The sequence below is a fragment of the Metarhizium robertsii genome (genome assembly GCF_000187425.2).
Source record: "Metarhizium robertsii ARSEF 23 chromosome Unknown MAA_Scf_11, whole genome shotgun sequence".
Classification (NCBI taxonomy): Eukaryota; Fungi; Ascomycota; class Sordariomycetes; order Hypocreales; family Clavicipitaceae; genus Metarhizium; species Metarhizium robertsii.
Genome location: NW_011942151.1, coordinates 224,883 through 250,445, shown reverse-complemented (window position 1 = coordinate 250,445; position 25,563 = coordinate 224,883). Strand labels below are relative to the sequence as shown.

The 25,563-nt window shown below is 49.1% G+C and overlaps 8 protein-coding genes across 8 annotated transcripts; 3 read left to right on the top strand and 5 right to left on the bottom strand.

Annotated features, from left to right (window-relative positions):
- Positions 1-118: 118 nt before the first annotated feature.
- On the bottom strand, positions 119-1,698 carry MAA_06617 (Major facilitator superfamily domain protein; the record flags this gene model as incomplete). The annotated part of the gene is made up of 2 exons (XM_007824615.1): positions 119-1,029; positions 1,101-1,698. The coding sequence occupies 2 exons, from the start codon at positions 1,696-1,698 to the stop codon at positions 119-121; spliced, it is 1,509 nt and encodes a 502-aa protein (XP_007822806.1).
- Positions 1,699-3,240: 1,542 nt separating this feature from the next.
- MAA_06616 (uncharacterized protein) lies at positions 3,241-4,416 on the bottom strand (the record flags this gene model as incomplete). Its single annotated transcript, XM_007824614.2, has 1 exon — positions 3,241-4,416. One exon carries the CDS (start codon positions 4,414-4,416, stop codon positions 3,241-3,243), a length of 1,176 nt encoding a protein of 391 aa, XP_007822805.2.
- Positions 4,417-4,725: 309 nt separating this feature from the next.
- On the top strand, positions 4,726-5,646 carry MAA_11609 (AMP-dependent synthetase/ligase; the record flags this gene model as incomplete). Its single annotated transcript, XM_011412524.1, has 2 exons — positions 4,726-4,881; positions 4,945-5,646. 2 exons carry the CDS (start codon positions 4,726-4,728, stop codon positions 5,644-5,646), a joined length of 858 nt encoding a protein of 285 aa, XP_011410826.1.
- Positions 5,647-8,002: 2,356 nt separating this feature from the next.
- Positions 8,003-10,862, bottom strand: MAA_06615 (subtilisin-like protease; the record flags this gene model as incomplete). Its single annotated transcript, XM_007824613.1, has 3 exons — positions 8,003-10,222; positions 10,278-10,685; positions 10,743-10,862. 3 exons carry the CDS (start codon positions 10,860-10,862, stop codon positions 8,003-8,005), a joined length of 2,748 nt encoding a protein of 915 aa, XP_007822804.1.
- Positions 10,863-15,963: 5,101 nt separating this feature from the next.
- Positions 15,964-16,764, top strand: MAA_06614 (Protein kinase, catalytic domain protein; the record flags this gene model as incomplete). Its single annotated transcript, XM_007824612.1, has 1 exon — positions 15,964-16,764. The coding sequence occupies one exon, from the start codon at positions 15,964-15,966 to the stop codon at positions 16,762-16,764; it is 801 nt and encodes a 266-aa protein (XP_007822803.1).
- A 3,377-nt stretch (positions 16,765-20,141) lies between these two features.
- MAA_06613 (amidohydrolase) lies at positions 20,142-21,221 on the bottom strand (the record flags this gene model as incomplete). The annotated part of the gene is made up of 1 exon (XM_007824611.1): positions 20,142-21,221. The coding sequence occupies one exon, from the start codon at positions 21,219-21,221 to the stop codon at positions 20,142-20,144; it is 1,080 nt and encodes a 359-aa protein (XP_007822802.1).
- A 1,596-nt stretch (positions 21,222-22,817) lies between these two features.
- Positions 22,818-23,393, top strand: MAA_06612 (uncharacterized protein; the record flags this gene model as incomplete). Its single annotated transcript, XM_007824610.1, has 1 exon — positions 22,818-23,393. The coding sequence occupies one exon, from the start codon at positions 22,818-22,820 to the stop codon at positions 23,391-23,393; it is 576 nt and encodes a 191-aa protein (XP_007822801.1).
- Positions 23,394-23,582: 189 nt separating this feature from the next.
- Positions 23,583-25,095, bottom strand: MAA_06611 (sterigmatocystin 8-O-methyltransferase; the record flags this gene model as incomplete). Its single annotated transcript, XM_007824609.2, has 5 exons — positions 23,583-23,763; positions 23,831-24,348; positions 24,411-24,461; positions 24,517-24,795; positions 24,859-25,095. 5 exons carry the CDS (start codon positions 25,093-25,095, stop codon positions 23,583-23,585), a joined length of 1,266 nt encoding a protein of 421 aa, XP_007822800.2.
- Between the last annotated feature and the right edge of the window lie 468 nt (positions 25,096-25,563).

Here is a 25,563-nt window from a genome sequence, read left to right as displayed (position 1 = left end):
TGTAGTAAATTTGAACGTCAATCTTTAAATGTCAAGTCTCCTCGAGGCAGAAAGTGGTCGTACCAACATATGTCTTCCTCTTCAACCGAAAACACAGCCAGCCGCCCTTGTAGCAAGACTAGTATGTTTCCCGAAGATGAGACCGGAGTTTCTCCCCGTACTTCCAAAGTATCCAAGGTGATGGGAGGCTAATGCAAAGCGCCGCAGCGGCCAGTACAGTATTTCCCCAGCCATATCCCAAGGCTGAGTACATTTTTGGTGCGAAAAGAGGAAACAGAAACGCAGCCAGGCTACGCGGGAGCTGTGATGCACTGATCGCCGAGCTTGTGTGCTCTCCATACACATCTATGAGGTAAGCATGAAGTGGCAATCCAGCAATCTGGCTGCCAAAGGAAGTAATCACGATTCCGAGATCGACAATTACCCAAGAAAGCCGGTACTGGGCGCTCCAGCCATAAAGACAAAGGCCAACTGGCACAAGCGATAATCCGCCAAACATGAATGGAAGGCGATGCTCTGGTTTAGGCTCTGCGCCGCCATTCTTTGAGACGGCCTTTCGGTAGTAATAATCCATCAATGGTCCACCAAGTTGGGAGCCAGCAACTTCGCCTATGGCGCAGGCAAGGTAATGTAACCCACTGATTTCGACAGATTGCCCATATTGATCTACCCATAGCTGGCCAAAGGTTGATAGGACAAGATAGAGCAGACCGTATTCAAAAGAAGATATAATGGACGTGATTTGCACTATTGGGTGCGTTGCAAGAAGCCTAAATGGTCTCGAGAGTGCCCGACGGACAGTCGTGAATCCAAGCTTCCTCGTTTCGTGTGTTTCGATGGCAGCATAATACCGGTCGTCCCCCGTGGCACGTCTAACGCGCCTTGCCTGCCGTCTCAGAATGACCGGGCCGTAGGATTCTTCATATATTGCGAAAGAAACAGCAGTCATTATGGCTTGAAATGCGGAAGTAGCCCAGAAGGACCAACGCCAATCCGAGCGTGATGCAATAAAGCCACCAACGATGGGACCTTGGATCTATGTTAGCTGCAATGCCTAGAGAATGCTTCCTATTTGCGAATGCCCCAACAAAAACACATACCTACTGCAGCTCCAAGTAAAGGTATGAGCAAGTAAGCACCGAGGGACTTGCCGCGTTGATCTGCTCGCCACAGGTCACTCAGCACACCACTGGCGAGAGCATATATGGCGCTTGCTCCAAGGCCAGCGAGGAAGCGGGCAGCAATCAATAGTCCGGCAGAGTTGGCAAAGCCACAGGCAATGTTCCAGACCAAGAACCAAATATTTGAGGCGTGCAATATCGGCTTTCGTCCGTATAGCTCAGATAGAGGCCCCATAAACAGCGGGCCTATAGCCGTGGCAAGAGGATAAATGGACATGACCATGGCGGCCGCAGCGCTGTTCATGCCGAATTCTTGAGCGATTGTAGCGAGTGCCGGTGCCATGATCGTTGACACCATGGTGCGGTTGAAGCCCGCCGTGGATAGAACATCCAATATGAGCCATTTCTTTCCATTACGCCAGTTTAGAGGATTCTTGTGGCTGTGATCCGAATCAAACGTGACAAGGAAAGGGTCACTGGGCTCCGAGGGAAACGGACGGACCTCTTTTAATGGAATATGTGAAGTCTGTGGCGGACGAGTGGTTTCGATATCATTGTCTTGGGATACGGACGCCATTCTAGCATTATGCCATGCCCGCGAGGATACTCGATGTCGAGGGGCAGAGGATGCATATTGTCAGGTTTATGAATGAAACCTCAGTACAACGTTTGACACTTGCGGCAACCTACCATCTGATAGGAGAGAAATGCCGCGGCCATTGGTTTCCTCTACACGTTTAGAGGGGCAAATGGCGGCATACGCGTTGCGGGACCCTTTAACTCCGAGCACCCTCACATAACATGAATGGCCAGCAACAGGGACGAATGATGAAAGCCTACGCTAGCACCATGACCATTCTTTCGGAAAGTGTCCGAGCAGTTGCAAAACCAGAAGAGATTGCCCTCTTGGCTGGATGGTTAGACCGCGCATGTTTTCCCGCTTCCCCTCAAGAGTGTACATGGACGATCTAAACTTGCCTTCCTTTCCCTCCCTTTTGAAGAGTCGTATGCGTCTCCACTGAAGACGAATCAACGCGTCAAAGTGTACGAATGTATACGTATTAGTGTGTGACCCCAGGAGGTAGCGGCAACGCGGACGTACTTTTGTTCGGAAACTAAGCCGATCGAGATATTGCGCAGCCATGGGGCTGTTTCTACCACGTTGGTTGTAGACCAAGGCAGTTAGTTCTAGTGTCTGTAGGGACTAGACTTGGCAGAGGGCTTCCGGTGCAACCCGTCTTGGATTCAACTCCATAAACTTCAACGCTACCGCTTTAACCCCTTGGGAGACTCTATTAGCCATTGTCCCGTGCCTAGAAGTCCAAGGTGATAGTCTGAAGTGACTACAGGTACTACGTAAACTGACCCATCGGAGTACATGGCGGCATTTCAAGCGTTGCTTTGCTTCCGTCCGTATTTGGTTACCCGGAAGTGGCTAGCGGATTAGTTGTCAACGAGCGAGTCAGTGAAAATCTGGGGTAGCCGGCACAAAGATGCACCACATCTAATGCTCGTTTGTTCAGGATTTTAAGACATGGTAAGGACTTTGACTTGGCGTGTTGCTTCTCTTGAAGCACGCGACAATCGCTACATATGTATAGCCTAATTTCGAAATAGTTTGACCCGTTCATCCAGTAGCCAAGCAGGCAATTGTTTTCCTGTCCACTGGCTTGACGTAAGCCATTGACCTAGCCTGATCAGTCTGGTCGATCCTTCAAATCGCATTGACGCCTTCCCTCCGTCGGCTCCGTAGTGTAATCACCCCCGATCGGCCGAGGCATAAGGGACGCACTTTTGTGGGGGACGGCAACCTTGCATTTTAGTTACTTGACGCGTAGTTTAGGTATAACAGTAAAAATTTCACAATTATTCTTATAAGATTTTGTTCAATGGAGAGATGTATTCTGATGTAGTGTGCTACTAAATTGCCCGACTTTTTCGTCACTTATCGCGACTAGTTGAACACGACGAGTGCTAAATCATCAATGGTTGAACTCTGGCCTATTGATATCCACATTTGACCGTAAGTTTATCTTGCGCTCGAGTCCAAGTCGACCCCAGGGAATACACAGAGTACTGAGAATCGACGGTATTAACTGCCAGGCCGTTACTAACTGTTTTAGCATGCCTTGGCCCCTTTTGTCACAGTATATCTCTGGTGCAGTACATGGTCCCTATTCTCAATCAAAGCTACAGCCGCGGCACCCGGACCAAAGACCAAAGCAAATACCCCAGATTTAACAGTACCTAGACCAAGATGGTCCGTGTGACTTGATGATCGCAATGCCATCCTATTCATGTTCCAAGCCCACACTAGGAGTGACATTGTCGAAATAACTTCATTCGCCGTCATAAAAGTAGAAGTACCGAGTGCAATGGTATCAGTCTTGGTGACAAAACCTCGCCAAATAGATGGCACGGGCCATAGAGAAGCAAGCGACAGAGAGCTGGCGATATGAGCTGGCAGCACATGGGGGAACAAGTAGGCGAACAACACGGCCGACACGGTCAAGATATGAGAGCTAGCCGTGATCCAAAAGGCGACCGAGTAAAGCCGTCCTAGCCTCTTCATACGTCTTTCGAGCTGCTGCCTGCCGTCGGCGAGGGGTGCCGGGCCGATGCTTCTCAGGAGAGCATGTGCCATAGCCACAAGAACTGGATGAAACAATCGAACCACGATCCATGTCTGGCGAGACCACAATGGGAATTCTGGGCTCCATGTACCCACGAGCATGAGCAAAGTTGGGAGCCCAGCGCCCAAGAGGAAAGCAAATGGTAGGGATTCGAGGTCGGCTAGGGTTATTGTTGTGAATTCGGCCGACGAGGAGGCCCGGCTCATGCGAAGGAGGCTGAAGGCACACCATGCCGGAAGGCCCACGGCAACTCCAGCAAATTCCATGACCAAACCCCAAAGGACATAGGAATACTTGTACGGCCTTGATGTTGTCTTGCTCTGTGGCCTGTTGTTGTGCGACTCGAGCAGTATCAGGATCCAAGATGTCATCCAGAAGCCAAAGAAGTGATTCCCTTGTATAAATAGGCTTAGGTTGTGGTGGTTAAGAATGGACGAAAATACAGTGACCATGATGGAGAAGTCGAGGTCCAACAGTCCCAGTCCTGTCCAATGTGTCCGTAGTGGAATATCGCTGCCAGGGAGGACCGGACGGGAAGAAAGAAGATTGTCAGAGATCATCTGCACCAGGCCATTTCGAATGCCGAGGACGTGGAGACACGAGATGGCAGCCAAAAAGAGCAGCGGTAACGCCAAAAAACTCGTAGTTAGCTTTGTAGACATTTGGTAGGTGGCAACGTGTCGGACACGCGATTGTTTTGCATGAACGGTTAGGGAAGACGTATTACAGGATACATATAGATAACTGTGGCGGAATTCCGCAGAAGGAGTCAATGCGGCAGCGGCGGAATGGCATGGTAAACCGGCGGCCGTAGATTGATACATATGCTCATCACGCCGGACCGGGACTGCGGTGCGGAGTTGCAGATGGCCCGCATTGTCCGGTCGATTGAGACATGCCGGTATATTTAACCTCGCCTTGCCGACGGTAGCGTACCTGTAAAATTGCCTTGGAAGGAACATGTTGCAAAAATGGCCTTTAAATCCTCTTCACCGGTTCGCATCTCGCCCTGGATCGGCCTGCCACTCAGCGTGTTTATGATTGTTGTCGCTGCCATCACGTTTGTGGGAGCACCGTACGGCGATGGAAGCGAATGGCCTGTCCTAACAACGTTTCGGGATAAACGGGTAAGTGCCTGCCACCTCCCATACTGCATATGACAAGGATGCTTACCGAGACGTCCTTGGTAGTCGGAGCTTAATATTCTCAACTATCGTGCACAGCAAGCACCGCCATGGCTGTACAAAGGCGGAAAGGGAGCGACATCCATTCTGTGGAGCATACTCATCCCCTTGCAGCACAGCCAAAGCATTCGTCAAAGACTGCCTACCTTCCATCGGGGGGCCGGATACATGGTTATTCTTTTGTCCATTGAGCTGGGCTTGGCCGGCTATTATCTGTCCAGCCGTGGAATGGTGACGACCCATGAAAAATGGTATCATGTGCATTCATTCTATGGTACTCGTCTCCCGATTCCATTCTTGGTGTGGCCCACGTTTGACTTTTCCATTGGCGTTCTTGGTGTTTTTTACTTTGTTAGCCTATTCAAGTTATTTACCGCGATTCGGGCTCAGAAGGTGGAATTACATCGACGGTGGGCCGTATTCCACAGCATGACGGGATATGCCATTTCTATTGAGCGACTTATTGCCGTCTTGGTCATCGCGCTGGGCTGGGTCTTGCATAGCATGCCAGACCACTTCCAAGCCTGGTTACAACTACCCCTAGACAGGGACGGAAAGATAGAGGTAGAGTTGTCAGCCCTCGCTTGGTCGCTGGCAGCAGCAGGTATCACAGTCGCTGCTTGGGCTTATAAAGAATTTGCCAAGGTTCGTTTAACGGAATCAAGGAGCGGAGGAGCGCGTATAGAGGCAGTGAGGAAGAACAAGTGAGAACGGGCTCGGCTCTTATTCCCAGTCTTCGCTTCAAGCACGCTGGATATATAGAATAATGCCTAGTGTGGTGGTTCCGATCCCTCGCCCTGGCATTTCTTAGCAGTTGTGCTCAGTAGCAACAAATTCATGTCAAATTTCATCCTTGCTTAAACCGCTTACCCGTTGACCAGCAGTTCAATGCCGGTGGAGATGACAACTTGTAACTGGGCAGCGCAATTCGACATAACACGGAGCCTGCTAGGTTCTGCCATCCCGTCGGGAGTCAAGCAGGACTTATCTTGTGTCTTTATATAGATCAATATAGATGATCAGATCTCTTTAAACTTTAATATAACATTATCGAGCTTAGACAACGGAAGTGAATCCAGGTATTGATGGCGCGGCATAACACTTTGTATACCTCTGAGAGACATGACTTTTACTTTTTCAGATTCGTTCAAGTATTCATGAACTTGCCTTAGGATACTGCCGGATCCATTACTAACTAATATGTAGACTGCATCTCGCTATCCCATATGTGGCTCGCTCTCACTTGTAGCCTTATATGAAGTGGCTAGGGTGATAAGGCAAGTTGAGGCCCAGTACCTGGACAAATAATGTAATGCAAGAAATCAGGCAGGAGAGGGAGAGCCTGAATTTTCCACGCCGTGACAACAGCCTACTGCTTCCAGAGAAAAATTGAGCCTTCTAACAAAGCAATCGAGCCCACACCCTTTCAATTGCAACGCCCCCTTTCCTGTGGATGTACTCGGGGCTGCGGGCTACTTACCTGTTTTTCTGTTACTCCATTGCCAAGTTTATCGCAGTTCATCCTAGAGAGACAAGATTCGCCCTTACCTCCTTTCGTTACCACTTTCTTCGGAAAGTGTATTGGCGGTACATGCGGTTATATGTAGGGTCAAGGTCGATGTAAAAACTCCACGGGTACCCCGGCGTGGGTAGCTTATTCATGGGTTTTGGATAGTATAAATACTTAAAATTGATTCAATATTCAATCTTATTATATAAAAAGGTGCTGGACTTGAATTTTAGGTACTTTGAACGACTTTTAGCACCGGTCGACCTGTTAGCATTGCTTTACAGGGTGCAGGCATCGCTATTATAGTGCCCGCACGGTGCCCACACCCCTATAGTTCGATGTCCCTATCTTTTTGAATACGGAGGGATTTGCGAGGGCCCTATTGCCTTACACGCCGTGAGTTAAAAAGCTAGTAATATATAAAAGGTATATTATATATAACGGGTAATATAGCGTTTTATACGTAGTATAAGTTCTAGTATAAGCAGTATTACTTAATATATATATAAATAAAAGTACTATTTAACTGTTATTTTTTAATTCTTTAATAGCCCCTTAAATAGGTACTTTATAAGCCCCTCCGTATTTAAAGAGACAGGGAACCTAGGCTACCTACAATTATCCATGGAAATTTTAACGCGGGAAAAGCCTGTTTTACAACTACCAGCTTGTATATATTCCGGCGCGATTAATCCTACTCAGGGGGAAAAGAAGACCTGGTGGGTTGCTTTCTAGCCGCCCCATCCATAAGATTTTCGTGGTCGGTGCATAAGAGGACCGGAAAATAAAATTTGACCCAGAGGATCACCGCGCTAGTGAACTTGGCGAGGCTTTCTGGGATAATATTCCCGGCTGGAAGTTGTGGAAGGAGAGCAAACCATGTCAAGTGTTCGGCTTTATTCGTTCATGACTCTTGGTATACCCAGTCAGGGGCCCCTGCAAGCCCCTTGGGACCCCTGACGATAACCATCAATTTTCCGGGTTTTTGACTCAACAATATTGCCGTCTACGTTTTAAAGGGGGTCAGTTGTCCAGAATCCTTGATACCCGTTCTGGAGTTGGCATTTTCTGCTGGTTGGCTCAGGACATTGGAGTCTGGTCTCAGTCAAATAGCTTCGGCACCTGAGCGGACAGCCACCGGGCTGGTCTATCTTCTAGACGGTGGGAGTCATGGACCAGCCCGAGGGCCACAGAATAACTGATGGCGGCTTAATATAGAAATGCCCTTGGTTTGAGACCAACTATCGATAGAGGGTTTTCACTCTCACCATCTCGTGATACGACCGCACGGTTGTTCGTTACGAGCACATACACACATAGGTAAAGGGAGACGGAGCAGCGAGGTGTGGCTTCTTCTGGATCAATTGATACTAGTGCTTGGCAAGAAATAACTCTGTTTACTCGTCCATATTTCCTATTAAAGATGAGCATGAGTCTAAGTGATGTCAAGTGCTATACAAAATATTAAAGTATAGCAGCGCTATGCATACGAGCCTGACACCGTTCGTAGCAAAGCGGTTCGGCGTGCATAGCTTTCACCATCATCATTCATATCTAATTGTGTCCCCTTTCGGCTCGGCGACGGATCGTGCTAGATGAATTTCCTTTTTGGCAGTATGTAATCTGGAACCGCGGCGACTCACTGACATCCCAGTCCTCGTCATTGCTAGGGTTGCCGAAAATCCTCAGGGCCCGCACGACGAGTTTGTAGTAGCCCTCGGGCACATTGCTACCTGTGTCGAGCTGGCCATTCCATTTAAACTGGGTGAATTGAAGCAAGTCTGGCGAATTCGAATCCTGCTGCAAGTTCCTCGGGCGCCACTGCACGGGGAATCCTTGAACCTGACCAATCGATGTAGTAATATCGGTGGCATTGGCTGTGCCATTCGCGGGCACCACCTCAGCACGCACGAGAGGGATTCCCATTGTTGCGTTGATATTCAACACAAGTTGAGATGGCGTGATGGAGCCTGGTGTCGGTAGGACAACAGTGGTGCCCTCAGTGACAGAGGCATTTCGATAGGTGAGCGAGGCGCCGTCGGGTCGCAGGACCTGGTGTTTGCGGATTGAGCCGGAAAACCCCTGATAAGGAACAGAGAGTGAAGTGCTGTCAGACCCGTTGATCGCAATCCAGCCAGACCACAGGGGCATTCGACTGGCGTCAAGGCCCTCAGGAATCGACGCTGATACACGGATATTGACGGAATTCCCAGGGTCTACGGTGACACTTGTGTCACTAAGAGTAATCGCGGCTGGAGTCTCAACTGCCTCAAGCTTATTGGGATACGAAGAAACGGTGCCATTTTCCGTAAAGGTATAGACGGTGACGGCGGGAACGTGAGAAAGACGGTAGGTGATAGCACCTTGGCCCACATTCTTGATGGTAAAGTTGAGCGAGGCCGCCATATGTTCAGTGTCGTTGAAGTTGAGGCCTGCCGGTTGGACAAGAGTTGTAGCATAGGCAGCGTCATAGGCACGCGCCAGACCGCCGCCCTGCTGGGCAACAGGGGCAAGGTAGGGCAAGAATTTCTCTCCGTCGTGGTAAAGCTGCGGATTTGAGTGCGAAACGAGAAGGCTCTCGACGGTAGCTGGATCCAGAGAACCGCGAGCCTCGCCAATCAGTGCAACGATGGCAGAAATGAGGGGACCTGAGAAGGAAGTTCCTCGTGTAATCTTGTAGCCAGAAGGATTATTCTCCCTAAAATCCGTCGAGATGATCTCTCCGCCAACCGCCGTCAGGGAAGGCTCGAGACCGAGATTCCACGAAGGGCCCCAGGAACTGAAATCAGAAACAGATCCTGCAATCTCGTCATTTGGCTCTTCAACATAGACTCGGGGGGCATCATTCCAGGGGAAGGCTGTGGCGAGGACTTTGCGGCCAGACTGGAGCGCCTTGAGCATCTCCGTCGCGGTATCAAACCCTAGCATTCCGAGGGCGAGAACCCCCTCGGGCAAGTTGTCCACGTAATATAAATCAGGAAGCCAGTCTTCATCAGCAACGTAGGCAAGAATACGCGCTGCCCCCTTTTCATGAACCGCTTTGGTCATATTCCTCAAGCTACAGTCCCCTCTGCCACTACGGAAATTCAGCAGGACGAGCTTGTTGCTCAAGTCCGGCGTGTCAGGACGGAGCGGGCCACAGGCATGAGTCCCGTTGCCAGCACTAGATCCATTCACGGGCAGGGCATAGACCTCCATCGGGGTGCCGGTGAAGTTATCCGAGGGTGTTGTCGGGAAAAAGTGGAAGCGGACTTCGGATCCGTTGCCGATGGTGTACTTGGCCTCATTGATGAGCTGGGGATAGACACGGCTATTCACCGATCCAACACTAATAACGCCATTGCCGACGGCCGGGTCCAAGTGCGAAAAGAGACCGAGAGTGCCGTCGTTGCCTGCGCCCTGGACGAAGACGACGCCGCTCTCGACAGCCCGCGTCGCGGCCGACGACAAGAGACTATCCGGCCACCCGCCCGGAAGCCCGGCCGACGACGAGATGATATCCACGCCGTCGGCGAGGGCGCGGTAGATTGCGTCCACCATGACGTCGGTGGGAAACTCACCGCTGCAGGTTATGCGGTACATGCCTAGCTGGGCGCCAGGGGCCGCGCCGGTAAAGCCCATCGCGTTTGGTCGTGTGCCAATGATGCCGGCGGCATTGGTTCCGTGACCGTTGCAGTCCATCGGCGTGGGATCGTTATTGACCAAGTCTGCTCCAAAGGAAAAGAGGCATCCGGGGCCAAAGCAACCCCCGAGTGCCGGGTGGTTATAGTCAACCTACACGTGTTAACCTCAGGGTCGACAAAATCCCCTACGAGGAGGAGCTACTTACACCGGTATCGATCATGCCAATCTTGATGCCCTTGCCCGTGATTCCTTTGCTGCGGAGCTTGTCAACTTGCATCATGACATGAGGAGGGTATGCCGTGGTATTCGTTTCGGGCAGAGCACGTCGCGTTGCCCGACGTTTGCTGATTTTGCCAACAAAAGACTCCTGCTTTTCACTCTTGGGTCGGTCGCTTGACGGAGCAATGCCGCCCATGGTATGCACCTCGACTTGATGTACCTTGAAAACGTCGTCCATGGAAGCCACATCGTTGATCTTGCCTGCCTCGTCGAGCACTATCGAGACAGCCTTGTACGGTTCGGCTGTTTTTCCCTTGGCAGGCGTGAAGTCGATCTGTCGGCGAATGCGAGCATTGGCTTCCGTCGTGACTCTTTGTGCAAAGCCGGCCACATCCTACGATCTCTTGTTAGTCATCTGGCCGGAAAATTTCTCTCGGGTAGTAGGACGTACAGCGCCTTTGTTAAGCTCAACGAAATAGGTGCCAGGTAAGACTCGTGGAGCCTTGTCGGCGGTAGAGGGAGTTGCTGCTAGTGCCGCAACGGCAAGCAAGGCTCTCACCATGGCGTGCATTGTTTCGGCCCAAGATCTTGAATATTTCGCACAAGGCGCCGCCTACAGTCTCAGAGTCTCGGACAGGCAGGCCTCTTCTACATGTATTTATACGCAGACTCTTCAGAATGGCCAAGGCCGTAAGATAGGAGCCTTCCAAGCATTATACCAGACATGACTAGGCATAGAGGTAAATGCGCCCCCTGCCCCTGCCAGTAGTGGTCGGAATATTCCACGGCATGAGGACCAGGGTAAATTCAAGCCTTATCTACGAAGGCATCTGACATTTCGGTACTTCATGCCCATATTGGCAAGGGTCGAGATTGACCAGTCCCACTGGGAATGCCACGGTCCAACTCCTTGCATTGGGCACCTCGCCCGGCATGAACGACCTTTACCGAGGGAGGAAGCTACGAACAGGGATTTACGTACCCGTGTAAGAGATATCACCATCTTCTATTGGCAGCATAACCCCCGCTTTGCTGCGGGTAGTTAAGGCTGCATTATGAGTATGATCTGATACGAGCTACGTCACGCTAGTCGCGGTACCATTGTGGTCTGACGCGTCGATCGGTAGCACGTAAAGACTTCGCCTCGCTATAATGCTTGTCTTATTTATGGCTAGCACAGGCGCAAGAAGGTCTCCCGTGATGTAGCATCTTTCTGCTTGCCTTGAAGCCAAAATTCGTCTAATGAGTCTATCTATACGCACCTGAATTTTCTATTGAGAGGGAAAAGAAATTTTATATATATGTAACAGCATAGATCAACGAATATCATGTCAAGGTATCCTCCTATAGGTAGGATGATTCCAAATGCTGGGCACTACATTACCCGGATCCGTCTAGCGTAAGCCAAGAAATACCTAGCAATTTCGATTCATGTATATATTACTACCCGGATAGTCAATCTGCAAGGGTAATACACAGAGTTTTCGGTTGGTACATTATACGACGGCTACCCATACATTCTGTTGTACTATACTATATCTGGATATGAACTGGAACCATTTAAACTTTGACCTCCTTACTTACAAGCTACATATACTCACATGCGCCAGGAGACTGCAGTCTTTTTTACGATACTTGATACCGTACTTGAAGAGATGTTGGATCCAGGGTATTAAAGCTTTCAGTCCTTGCATAACTGCATCAGACGATAATTTTAGTCAAATTAACTTGGCCTGTCCAGTAGTACCTACTGTAGGATAATGCACATCTTCGATAATACCCAGCGTCCTGGAGCCAGTGGTGAGCAACAACAAATGAGACTCGTATCCGATACTCGACATACATCCAGGTGGCGTTGTTGTCTCGTAGGGATTGGTACAGAGTGTAACTATCCCCCTAACAATACAAGTCCTGTTCTCTTGTCTCTTGTATTCTCTAATGTCCGCCTGGTCTCAAATGTAGCAACATCGCCAGGTTAGAGGTCTGATTGCCCTTGAAATTTACCAAATAGGGGGGCGGGCGAGAGCGACATTACTTTTGATTACCCTTTACATCTTAGCAATACTTTAAGTGCACAGGGAAATACCGATAGCGCTCGATTCTTCAGATTCTGAAACGCCAACTTTGGAAACAATGCTTCAGGGTAAATACTATAAGTGAGGAACCAATAACTTTACATGTATCTTTTGCCATAAAATTCGTGTATTGATAAACTATTACAAGGAGTGTTTATGGCGTGGGCGATCCTCCATGTCTAGCTGAGACGTTGGATGCTGTGACAAGGGCTCAGAAAGAGGGCTTAGAGCAATAGCTCAATTTAACTAATAACAGTCTTTCGTATCAAAGGTCCTTGGTTTTCCTCAAGGCCTTAAGGGACCAAAGACGTCTATTTATACAAGAAGTTAGTAAGGGACTTTGCCCTAGGTCTCGTGACCGTAGCCCTTATATAAAAGGGCGATTTCCGTGTAACAGATGCAGAGGAGCTAAACACTTGGCCACAACTTCACAAGTAATTCTTTAGCAGCCATCGGCTTGTTGAAAATTTCAGGGCCTTAAATAAAATTTCAACTTACTGGAGAGCGTCAGTGGGCCTCCAGGTATCATTCTTCCCGACCCAAAAAATTCTCATGACGTTCCTGGAGCTCCTTCAAGAGTGGAAAATTGACGCCAAAGCTTGACGTAATCGATGGCGTGAAACTTATTAGCGATGCTGAAATATCATTGTGTAGCAGCAAGTCGGAAAGCATCACGACAAATGAAAAATTGGTACAAGGCCAGAGTATCGCACGACAACACCTTATGCACCGAAACTTGATGGCTCAGTCTTTCCACGACTGTTTCCACGAGAGCGCGAGTAGGTGGAACTTTCACGCACCTGTATCTTAATCGGTAAAATTGGCTGTTCTAACTGTCAGATAGACGTAAAGAAGCACTACCCGCAGCCGCGACACTCTCAACCGATTCTGCAGTTGACCAAAGGGAAATAATAGCACGTAGTTTAGGTTCCTCTAATACCAGCATTAGGGAAATTCTAGAACGGGACTACTATGTTTCGCAAGACGAGTTACCACACAGAAACTTGGAAAAATTGGTTTAGGTACGTAACTTGAGTTGAAGTTTCCCTGCGAATTGGTTTCATATTCTGACTGATTGCATTTCCGTTACGCTAGAAGACGTGAACCTGCCCGCAATCTCGATCGAGTAATCTAAACCTTCTTCGACACCGGATCGTGGTGACGCTTTTGTAAGTTACCTTCGTCAGTGATGAAAAGAGAAAGCAATGCATGGCCCTTGAATGGTTTTAACCCTATATTCATGGGCAAAGTACTCGACAGCAACAACGCTAACGAGGCGACATCCAAATACATTAAAGAGGCAAGCATTCACAGATGCCAAGAGGTTCATAAATTCCAACTTCCACAATGTCACCGATTCTCTGCCTATAAGGAGCAAGTACACAACATCATTGGAGGTGTGAACGTCATGACCAAAAAGGACCAGTTGACCCGACCATGACCCGCCCAGTACCTTTCTTAGCAGCTACATCGAACAACAGACACAATGAAGAAAACCCAATTAGGTTCCCGGCAGTTCTGGAAAACATTATCAGGGTGTTTTGAGTCCGCTACAACGGAACCAAATCCAACTTCAGCCCGGATCCCTGGTCTCAAGAGATTCCTGTTCCGGGGGAACTCGTCAAGGCAGCGTTTCATTGATTTGAACAATGCACAGGATGAAAAACGGCTCAGCGGGACCTCAGTAATAATGCAATAAATCTGAACAGCGGGAACAATACACAGTAGCAAAGGACAAGCGGCCAATGGCTTGCTTGTCCCACATGGTAGCTCAAGTTCAATGCAAATGCAAGAGGTATCAACATGAATCATGACAAGCATTATGTCATCGCATAATGTGGCCACGGTGTTAAAGTTTTCATGACTCACATAGGTTATGCCATCTCTATTCGTGTATCAGGTAGACGGTGCATTATCCCAGAGCAAAGGCAATTTCAAAGAGGCTTGGCAAATGTTGGACAATGATGTCAAATTGAGTGCGCAGAGACGTCAACTTTATTCAGCCCCCCGACCCCCCGGAATAGGCGGACGCGGCACAGGCTTAATCTGCGGACGCAGAATCGGCGCATGTTGAGCCGCTTAATGATTGGAAACCTCCCTATCCGAGGTCACGTTCTTGGTAAACTCTTCATTAAACGTTTTGGAAGTAGCCTCCAACGAGACGCTCGAGGTCTTCACAATATAAGCCACGAGGCCTAGCAATGTCTGGCGCTGCTTAACGGTCACTTGGGCCGGAATGGCCTCCCGGATTCCTTCAGCGGCTTTTGGTAGAGCACAAGAGGATCATGAAGCTCATCGGAAAGACAAGAGAGGGTACTGTTGCATACTTGCGAGGCCAAGTGTTGCGCGTCCAAGCAGGCCCGAGCCAGATAGGACCTGGTGCCGGCAGTATACGGGCTTGCTTTTGAGTACTCGTATCCGGGGTTGGCGATCCATTTCTGTATACTATGTCCATCCTGGTACATTTTTCTGAGCAAATAGGCGCCCACAGCTGTTTCTGGTTCGATGCTGCCGTTGACTGCCAACTGGAAATTTTGCTGAGTGTGGATGGGCACCTCAGGGCAGAAGTCTGCCGTGTGACTCTGTATGCCTTGTGTTTCTCCTGCACGTCTATGATTGGTCTCGGCATCTTAACGGCAAAGCTCACATGTCGTGTAAGCGATACGGATCCTGCCCTGCCAGTATATGGATGGCTGCGGCTGGTCTGGGGATCCCAACCCTCGTTGAAGATGATGTCGGGCGGCTGCAAGTCGCCACGGAATAGGAGCCCTTCAGGGCTATCATCCTCCGTGGGATATTAGGCAACAACCTCAGGTAAGACTTTGAAAACATTTAAGTGAAGTAGTGACGGAAATAGTAAACATAAATATATTTTGTATGATATTTTATAACATAAACTTGATACTTAGCTATTTTGGGTTTTCGGGCGTTACTGGTATAAAGTTAGTAGGTTTATGCTATAATTGAAGGAATCTGTTTCCAAGAGAGTCATAGCTTACATTTGCGATATGCAAGCATGCCTAAAGCAACAGTTGGAAGTGAGGACACGGACTTTGGTCATTTGACTATCCCGTGTATCTATTTTCAACCATGCAAGGGCCAACAGGAGGACCAGACGTCAAGCGAGTCGAGGCAGAATTGACATTTGTCATTTGCTAATACTTGGCGTGACTGCTTTGCTATCTCAACTCCTCCGTACTGTACTGACTGCTCCAAGAGCTCGTTCTGTGAGGGCTTCGAACTGTGTTCATATCCAATCGAGCAGTCTGTTTGGAGTTACTACAGGTCCTTGGTTTCTTCCAGAACCTTGCGTGTGCGGCAGAAGAAATTTGTTGTACAGAGCAAAGGTAAAGTCTCGAGGCCCGAGGCCACTGGGCCCTAATAACATTGAAGGCCTTCCACGGTGGTCGCGTGACCATCCTTTGCGATGTAAGTGGCCTGTTGTTGGTCCAAGTGTGTGACAGGCAGCACAGATGTATGCATAGAAAACCAACGCACCCCTCCATATACCATTTTCATTCACGGCAAACACGCCATACCGCTTCGACTGCTGTTTATACTGCATTTTTGGACACAATTTCCACCGAGTACCTGGAAATGGGTATTGAAATCACAAAGCTCGCAGATCTCTGTTCGATCTGCGAGGACACAGTCGAGTCTAACGGGGAGCAAGTGCCACGGACTGCATTCGCGGCCGTCGACGCAGAAGAGAATGCTTTCTTTGGCGTCAAGCTGGGCATCCATATAAACCAACTCACCGTGGAGATGGCCAGAGACTGTCTTCAGCCCCTGCCAGACGAAGAGATTTATCCATACTTCCCCACGACTGGCTTAACCGCGGCGCCGGATGACTGCTCTGGACGCTATGTTAAACGCACTGCTTGGCCAAGCTACCTCGACTTTAAGGGCACTACATTTATTCCCAGGCTGATGCTTCAGGAAGCACAAACCATGGAACTCCTGGCGCAGCGGCCCCATCCCAATATCGTGGGATATTACGGCTGCCGTGTAAAGAGGGGTAGAATTGCTGGACTAGTCCTAGAAACTTTTTCATTCTCTTACGACATCGCGTTTGCCACCCAGCGGCCAGACCTGTTCAAAGGACTAGTCGACAAGGACCGTATAATGTCAGGACTGTGGTCCGCCGTTAGCCATCTGCACTCGATGGGACTGGCGCATAATGATATCAATCCGGCAAATATTATGCTCAAGGAACAAGGGGAGCCAGTGCTCATTGACTTTGGCTCGTGCCAGCCTGTTGGTCAACGCCTCATGTCGTGCGGAACGGCTGGGTGGCGCCTGGAAGAATTTTACACGTCGGAAATCGCTCACGATGACTATAGTCTTGGCATACTAGAGCAATGGCTAGAGAATTTGATCGCCAGGGAGCGTTTATAGCGTGTTTATACCTTGAGACTGAGACGGGATAGAGGTATTATCTAGAGGGCATGCTTCTACCAGATTGTCACACGGTTATACCATCACGAGGCCTGGGGAATAAGGGTCTTGGCGAATTTTTGCATAAATTGAGCCCTTTGGTATATTCACCTTACCTTTCATTGCAAAAACTGTTACCAGGCGAATTGAAAGAGACCCCAAGCCCTCATACACCAATCCCTTGTCACACCGTCACTGAGACTATACTTGACTTGACGCTCCGACATGACGCTCATTATATGTAAGAACAGCTTCATGTCAAAGGAATCTAACTTTCAATAACATCCACGTCTTCGCGAAACGCAATGCATCCAGCCAGTATTAGCCCAGCTTCATCTCCGTCAACTTTCAAGTGCCAAGCGTTTTTGATGACGGTTGGCTGAACCCTTATGCTTCCAGCCTGCAGGATTCTTTTGACCCTCTCTGAAACCCTGCTCCCACTCTTCCAAATGTGTTTGCTGACATCCAGTAAAATTGCATTAGCCTGCGGCATGTATCGCCCCATGTTGTATAACAACTCGCAACCTTTGGCTAAGGAGTCTTCCATAGTACCAACTAGGTTCTCTAGAAGTAAGCCTCTGACTGCAATCTCACATGTGTGCAAGAGCCAATAGTCGTGTCGCCCCAAGAAGGCTACATCGTATTCCTTCAATACTGAAATTATTGCTGCGCTGTGTTCCAACAACAATGCCTGGGCGGATCTGCCATGACTAAACTTCAGGAAGGGCAACCTAAAAAATGGCTCTAGTAGTGTTATACACGTTGTGTGATAGAATGTCCTTCCAACATCAGTTTATGTTTTCAAATCGGACGAGCTTGGGCTACCAACTTACAGAATGGCGACCCATGACGGAATGATGGAACTAGAGCCATGGAATCGTCTAGCATTGAAGTCTTTCCATTGAACCAATCTATCGTATATGGTAGTTGAAGCAAGATGATTTGGCATCCGAGCTTGTCCATTTACTTCGGTGACTTCTAAACATTCGCTTGTTAATCGGACCAGCTCATACTCCGCCGTAAGAGCTTCAGTTGAATAGCTTATTCGCGAATTGACGGAAATAGGGTAAGGAACCCATAGCGTATCGGCGTGTCTTTCCATGCTTGGCGATGGACCGTGGCCATCATTCGGAAGCACTTGTCTTGTCCACCTGCTCGGCAGACACGGGCTTGCAATAAGGCTGAGCTTGCTGCGAACGTAAGTTGCTGGAATTTCGATGGCAGATAGAGGTATGGCTGCATACACATCAATACAATAAAACCCACTGGAAATAAATGACAATGCATCTTGCGTTTTTTGCTTCATGCCACTGTCGTCTGGTGCCATGCTCTGATCGAAAGGAAGCAAGGTCGAACGTAGATCCAGCAAAGTCTCGAAAAAAAGGCTAGCTCCCTTTTGGGGATCTCCAAATGTATACTCGTAAATAGATAGTACAGCAATAGCTTGTAGGAGTGCGATGCAATTATTCAACGGTTGTGTTTCAAGAAGTCTATATGATTCTTTTGCAAAATCGTGCCCCAGAACTGTTTTGTGTTTGCCCATAAACGCAAAGCAGTTCTGAACAGTTAGTGCAGCTTCGAGGGGACAGCATTCGATGTTCTGTTTGCTTCCAGTGCTGGGTGCTTACCAAACTATAAGCTAATATCGAGTTGATGAGCAGTTCCGAACAGAACTGTGCAACAAACTGGCTATCAGCTTTCTCATCATTGCCCCTACGAGTGGAAATCATGTGAGCTAGAAGATCGCGATGAATCAGTCGGGTAAGAGTGGTATCCCATGTCCAGAAGAGTCTGAGTAGATGCGACAACCAAGTGTCGTCTTGGCTTATTGTGGTCCATTGCGAAATGGGCAGGAGGTATACATGCTCAGTTCGACTTGGATGTTGTTCTGAGGAGACGTGCCCTGAAGAGTCTGGATCCTTCATCCAGTTGCGTTGTTGTTCTGTAGATAAAAGCCGATATTGTTCAACCCTGGGATGACTGCAAAGCGACGGGATGATATTGTCCAAACCTTGAGCTCGCCTCATATGTTGAACTATATCAGCGGCATCTCTTTGAGACCCTACGTAGATTGCCTCGACCGCCTGCCGGAGCTCATTATACGATTCCTGCAACCCTACATGGCGTTGGGCCAACGAGGACCCCCGAGTTGTATACTTGCATTCTGCGCTTGCTACGGCGCAAGCATGGCAACATGGCCGACCACCATCACACTGGGAATTGTGAGAAAGTCGTGTATTTGGCATGTTCGAGGCATACATACTTTTGCTTTCCGTTTTCGGCATCCTACCAGCAGCGCATACATCAGTCAGCCGTGCAGAGTCCATGGTCCAGGCAGTCGTAGACACCGGGGACATACTATCACATGCCAGTGATACCCCATGACGTTTATGAGATTGGTTCTCTTCAGGCTTCTCGATCTGGTGCAACGGGGGAAACGGCGGCTTAGGTACAAGTTGTCTTCCTGACATAGTGATCAACCCTTTACCCACTATCCAAAATGCAATTTCAGAAGGCAAAGAGAGTCAGCTAAGGTATGACTGCTTTAAACCTTTGAGCATCTCGATGGGATTAACACCAGCACGTTACATGGTCCATGTGAGGGGTAAAGCGGATGTCGTCAGTCTTACGTCTGCATACTTTGCGAGGTTACACTCCTACAGAAGATATAGGGGCGACAGGGCAAGCCCGGTGGCTGACGGTGGCAATCGGCTGCCGTTTGCGTAAACATGGAGCTACCTCCAGTTGTTCGGTATCCAAGAGGAGAAATCAATGAACTGCGACTGACATCCGTTATGATCAAGTATGCGTTTGTCACAACACCGCGACGGAAAAGAAGATTGAGTTCTACAACTAAGTAGTCGGTACGCGTTTTTAATTTTTTTTTTTCGATAACTTCGGCTTAGCGGAAGATGTTGTCACACGGAAAAGCCAAAACAAAGGCATCGTACCAACAAAGGCTCCCACAACAACAAGGAAGGCATCGCGATTCACGAGACGGACACTCAGGCCTCAAAGGGCTCACCGACTTCTTGTATATAGAGACCGCTCGCCCCCTAAGGCCTTGACAAAACAAACCAAGGATCTTTAATGCCTCAAAAATTCTTCTTCAATTCATATGGAACCTAACGTTCCAACCCAGTCAAAGCTGCTCCCGTCGCAGATGTTACTGTATCAAGCATATAGCGGCGATACACAGGAAGGTATGCTGGTAGGCAACATAAAATGCCATGTAGCGTAAATCAATCAATCAACCACATGGCAGCAATAAAGCCGGACTTACAGAAACCCAAAAAGAGTATACCCGTCCCATTCTTTCGTTTCCGGCCCTTTACTTACTAGCTTATTGGTACTCCCCTTATCCAAACACGGCGAATTTTGCTGCAAAACTTGATATCATCGAGGGGATTCCCTTCAACCAGTATCAAATCGGCTCTGTAGCCAATTCTCACAAATCCACGGTCGCGAAGTCCAAACAAAGTCGTAGGTTGACAAGTCGCGGCACGAATGGCATCCAAATTTGACATACCTGCCGTTGTGAGTAGCTGGAGCTCATCATGAAGCCCTTGGCCGAATGGAACAGTTATAAGCCTTGACGTGTTTGCTGATGTACCAGCGCATATGATGGCGCCCGCGTTGTACAGTCTTTTCACCGCAGCAAAGGCAAATGATAAATCATATTCGGGATTGTGAATTTTCCAGAGGGGCATGCCCTGCTGGAGAAAACGGAGAGTAGGAATGATACCTATCCCTCGCTCTACTATCCTGGCGACCACACCGGATTCAATATCCCCGTCTATTGGCACAGGTGAAAGAACATCAAAACCCGCGTCTACAGCTAGGGTATACGAACTGGACTGTGCCGCATGCGCAATGGCTAGCTTGCCGTGACGATGTGTTGCTCTTACGAGAACCGAGAGCAGATTTGCGTTTAACCCCGGCTGGTCCACTATGACTTTGATGAAATCTGCTCGGCTTGATGTGAGTTTAGTTTCCACAACTCGCTCGGCCTCGTCGGCCGTTGTGACTACCTCCATGCTACCATAATTGGATAGGGTCGGAAGAGACGAATCCCTAGCGACGATGGCCGACCCCGTAGCTAAAAATGAAGGAAGAGTAGGCTCGTCGGCGGCGGCGATTCTCATAGCCTGACTCTCAGCACATGAGCTGCTTGAATCGATTAGTGTTGTCACTCCATACGCTGAACATGTTGAGAGAATCCCTGGCATCACGCCAGCATCAATTTTGGAGTCAATGAGGCCAGGGATAATCGTGCAGTCGGTGCCATCAATAACGGCGTCGGGATCAGGCTCGGGGCCAAGGATATCACCTGGGTTCCCGCCGAAATAAAAGCCTGGATGATGCTTAATACTGCCGCCGTCCAACACACCGACATTTCGTATCATGATGGTTGGCATATTTTCAAACGCTCTCGTTTCGATGTCTAAGTTGTCTACTACCGAGTTAGTGCGTTTGCTGTTGATTCATCTAGTGTTAATACTTGGCGATGAATAACACCACGTTGATGGCAGTCTCTCCGTGTAGTACGATGATCAAGTACTAGTCTGCCGTTGCTTGACAAGGGACCTTGGTTGGAACAGAATGAAACAGGACCTTGGGCTTAAACAACAAATGACCTGCTATTGTTCGGGTCTTTATAGGATTGCTTGTGTCGCAACCCGTGCATAATATCCCTTTACAGCAGTTAAGGCTTCAACGATGTATCTCCAACGTCGATGATCAGAGCCAATAGGCATCTTCTTCTGATCGATACTTCCATCAACACTTGCTACCCACCAGAACAAAAGTATCGAAAATTCGATGTGCCAGTGATACCTCGTTGCAGCCTTAGCTGCTCTAAAGGGATATTTTTACTCGCCTCACAAACCAAAAATCGTAGAGGGGGTCTCGGTTTGGGTAAGTGACGATGCTATTGCGCGATGATGATGTAACGCCTTGCATTGCGCGGCGCGCAACTTGTACGTCATTCATGGCTTTTGCAGTAGGTTACGGAGTAGTAATGTCTAGAAGTGGTACGTATAGAGGTATTAAATCGTGTGCCGCACGCATTGTATTTCTCGATAATTTTTTCCCGCATATCTGAGTATGCACCATGATTGATGACAAGGGCTTGTTCCAGTGGTAACAGGTGCCGACGGGAACCAAAGCATATTTTCTTCAGCCACGAAAAGGATATATACGGCGCTGATTGCGAGAGGAGTATGCTCTGAACTATACGGGCATTATTTCTGACGAGCGTTTGGAGAGAAGGCATTGAGGCAGAAAAGAACTGCGATGTTACTCCGCTGAAACGGTCAGATTTCGAGTTCGCGTGCAGTTTATCAACTCCACGGGCTAGTGTTAGAGAATACGGAAATTGCGAGATGACATGCCAAGTCCTTCTCGCTCTCCTGGCAAGATTGGTCAGTATCGACCACCAAAGTCCAGACGCCCTTTGAAGAGGAGTAAATTAAGAGGCGAGCTGGCATCTTGGAAGGAATCTCTGCATCAGTGTCCTGGCATCCTCTCTAGGAGTGGCGAAACTATGGAGCTTGAGGATTCTCTACAGCCTTCAATGTTACCGGGAGTATCCGGCCGATCCAACTGGCATCAGTGGAGACGACAAAAAACTACATATATACATATTGACATATGTAGATTTGTAATCGGCGTCAACTGGTGCTTACTGTTGGCTCGTTGGCTGCTGTTATAGCGGACCGTGGGTTGCATTCCAGCCCGATACGGAGTCCTACCTACAAGTCTTGCATCTTTGGGCCAATGCGTCATCATCAGCACCGAGTATTTAAGTGACTTGTCACCGCAGCCAACATCTGGGCACCGCCGATCAAGACAGAGCGCGACATGGTTATTCGGCGCCCTCTCTCCAAAGTGAGCTCACTTGACACTGTCTACGACCCGATCAAAACAGACACTCACTCCATCTGTAGGTGTTCAACGGCCATACAATAGCATCAGCCGTCCGAGTTTACTCCAAGTCATCCATCGCGCCCATCATGAACGCAGACGTCCGACGGGTTGTAGACTTTTGGTTCAACCGTCCTCCCATGGAATGGATCATCGCGCCCGAGGGTCTCGACGCCCAAATCAAGTCCGAGTTTGGACAACTCGTCCTCAAAGCTCGGAACAACGAGTTGGACGACTGGACCGCGGAGCCAGAAGGCTCTGTCGCCCTGGTCGCTCTGCTGGACCAATTCTCTCGAAACATGTTTCGCGGCTCTCCAGACGCCTTCAGCGCCGATGCCAAGGCGTGGGACATTGCCACAAAGGCCATCGCCCGTGAATTCGACAGCAAGGTCACCGTCATCCAGGCAACGGCGTTGTACATGGCGCTGATGCAGCAGGAAAGTTTGATCTCGCTCATTGCCGCACGCCAACTGTTTAAGGCCCTGAAGCCGAGATGTGCCACCGGGGAGGAACACAAATGGGTCGACATGGGCATTGCGGCTTCAAAGAGACACATGCAGCAATTGGAACAGTTTGGGAGGTATCCAACTCGGAATGCACTTTTGGGAAGGAAGAGTACAGAGGCCGAGGAAGAGTTTCTAAAGGGGCATGCTCCTAGTCTGTAAGGTGTTTGGGGGAGCGACCGCGCAGACTACTATCAAAGATAATACACATCGGCTTGCGGCTCTTTTTGATGTACATCTTCTTGCTAATTTTTATAAATGAGGGTTGATATCGTGCGACGTAACGGACTAGACAGATTCTACGGCATGTAGACATCAACACAGCATCCCACGTATCAATCTAGAGAAAGCTCATGTTGCCGATCCGCCTGCACCAGCCCACTCAAATTCCAAGATGCCCATGGCAGAACCTTTGGGTTCAATGGCGCTCTTGAACACAAATCCCGGGTCTGCCTCTCTGAACAAGGCTTTCCAGTCAGCTAGTGTTCTTTCTCGAGAGTTGAAGGTATAAGCCATCTCCAAGTCCATCGCCCTGTGGAATGATGAGTATGTGTCATGATACGACTTCAAGCCTCGGGCGGCAACAACAGATGGCATACCTCAAGTCTCTTTCCTTGCACTGGGATACACTTCCTCTTGCCGGCATGAAAGACTCTTGTACAACAAGACGCGCCCCTTTTTTCAGCGCTGGTAGCTGGGCCCTGAGAATCTGGATGCAATATCGGTCTGACCAGTTGTGAAAGATCCAGCGAAAGAAGAATACATCAGCAGGGATAGTCTGAGCATCAAACAAGTTGTGAGCCATGAACCGAACCCTCTCCCGCAAATCACCACTCGTCGCGTTCTCAACCACCTTGGCCATGTCCTGCACAACAATATCCAGTAGGAGGTATCGTTTGGCGAGTGTGAGCGCAAAGTGGCCGTTGCCGCCGCCGACATCGACAACTCGAGCCGTGCCGAGCGACGCCCAGTCGTAAAAATCTGTACCGTAACACGCGTCAAACTCTGGCTTCGATGTCATCACCTTCATCGCGTTTGCGAAGCGAACAGCTCTCTGTGGATATTCCGAAATAACATCGTAAATTGACCCCGTCGTGTTATTTGCCAAAGAGAATCCCTGGTTGGAAGGATTAGCAAACAGCCTGCTAGACAATTAGGACAGCGTATGCCTCGCAATACCGTCTCGTTTGGCTCCTGCGAGCCTGGCCATTTCTCAAGGGCTTCTGCCAACTACAGAGAGGTCGTCAATATGCCGTTCTACTCGAGTTTCGCTCAGATGTCTCACTTTGTGTCCTGCCGGGCCCAATTCCTCGGTGCCGGCGCGAATCCAGTCTCTCATCTCTGGGCTTGCCAGCATTCTCGATGCTCTTGTATGAGCCACAAATCCACATTCAGGCTCGCGGAATACGCGCATCGTCACGGCGTGGCGAATGATGCGACCCATCATTTGCTCCGTCAGAGGTGTCTGGCTGGCAAGTTCTTTAAATGAGATCTGGCCGCCTGGTGGTACGAGGCTCGCAATATCGAAGCGAGCAATGGTTTGCAGACAGGCCGTCTTATCTCCCTATATTTTTTCGACTGTGTTAGCCACTCGACTAATGAATCATGCTAGTTTAGGAATATGTACTCTGGCAGATTGGTGCATAAGATTCAAGGGATCTGTGAGCAAGTCATGAAGCTCTGCCGTGGCATCAAGAACGACATCTTGGGCTTCTCTGATATTTGCGGGAAGAGGAGGACTATCCTCGTCAAAGGAAGGCGATGGTGCTTGTTGGCTATCTAGAACTTGTTGAATCTTGGCTACTGAAAGGTTGATAGTGGTGGCCAACTGGATCAATCGCGGCATCGACTGGCTGGAGTCCATGTTGATTTCTCGGCGTGGGGGCAAGCAAGGACTCAGAAGGCAAGATTGCGGTTAGGCTGCAAAAGGTTTTATGGTCAATTACTTAATTCCAACGGCCTTGTTGTACAGGCAGGCGTTGACAATGCACACGGATCGCTGAGTGTGGCTTTTCGAATCAGCATTCAAGTTGGCCGACGTGATGCATCAATGTCAAAAGACAGTCTCCCAGCGCAATCGTTTTTCGCCCCGTACAGAAAGGGTCTAACTAGGCTATTGACAGCATCATACTGCCACCCCGGGGGATTTACGTATCAAATAGACCCTGTCCGAGTTGGGGGCCGCATCCGTTCCATGTTGTCTGATACGTAAGCACTCGCCCTGTGTTCCATCCACGCTATGCGAATTTCGACCACGTCGCTCGGTGCTCCATGGTCGATTAGACTCTGACGGCTAATCACAACGGATATAAACTGCGGGATACATATGTAC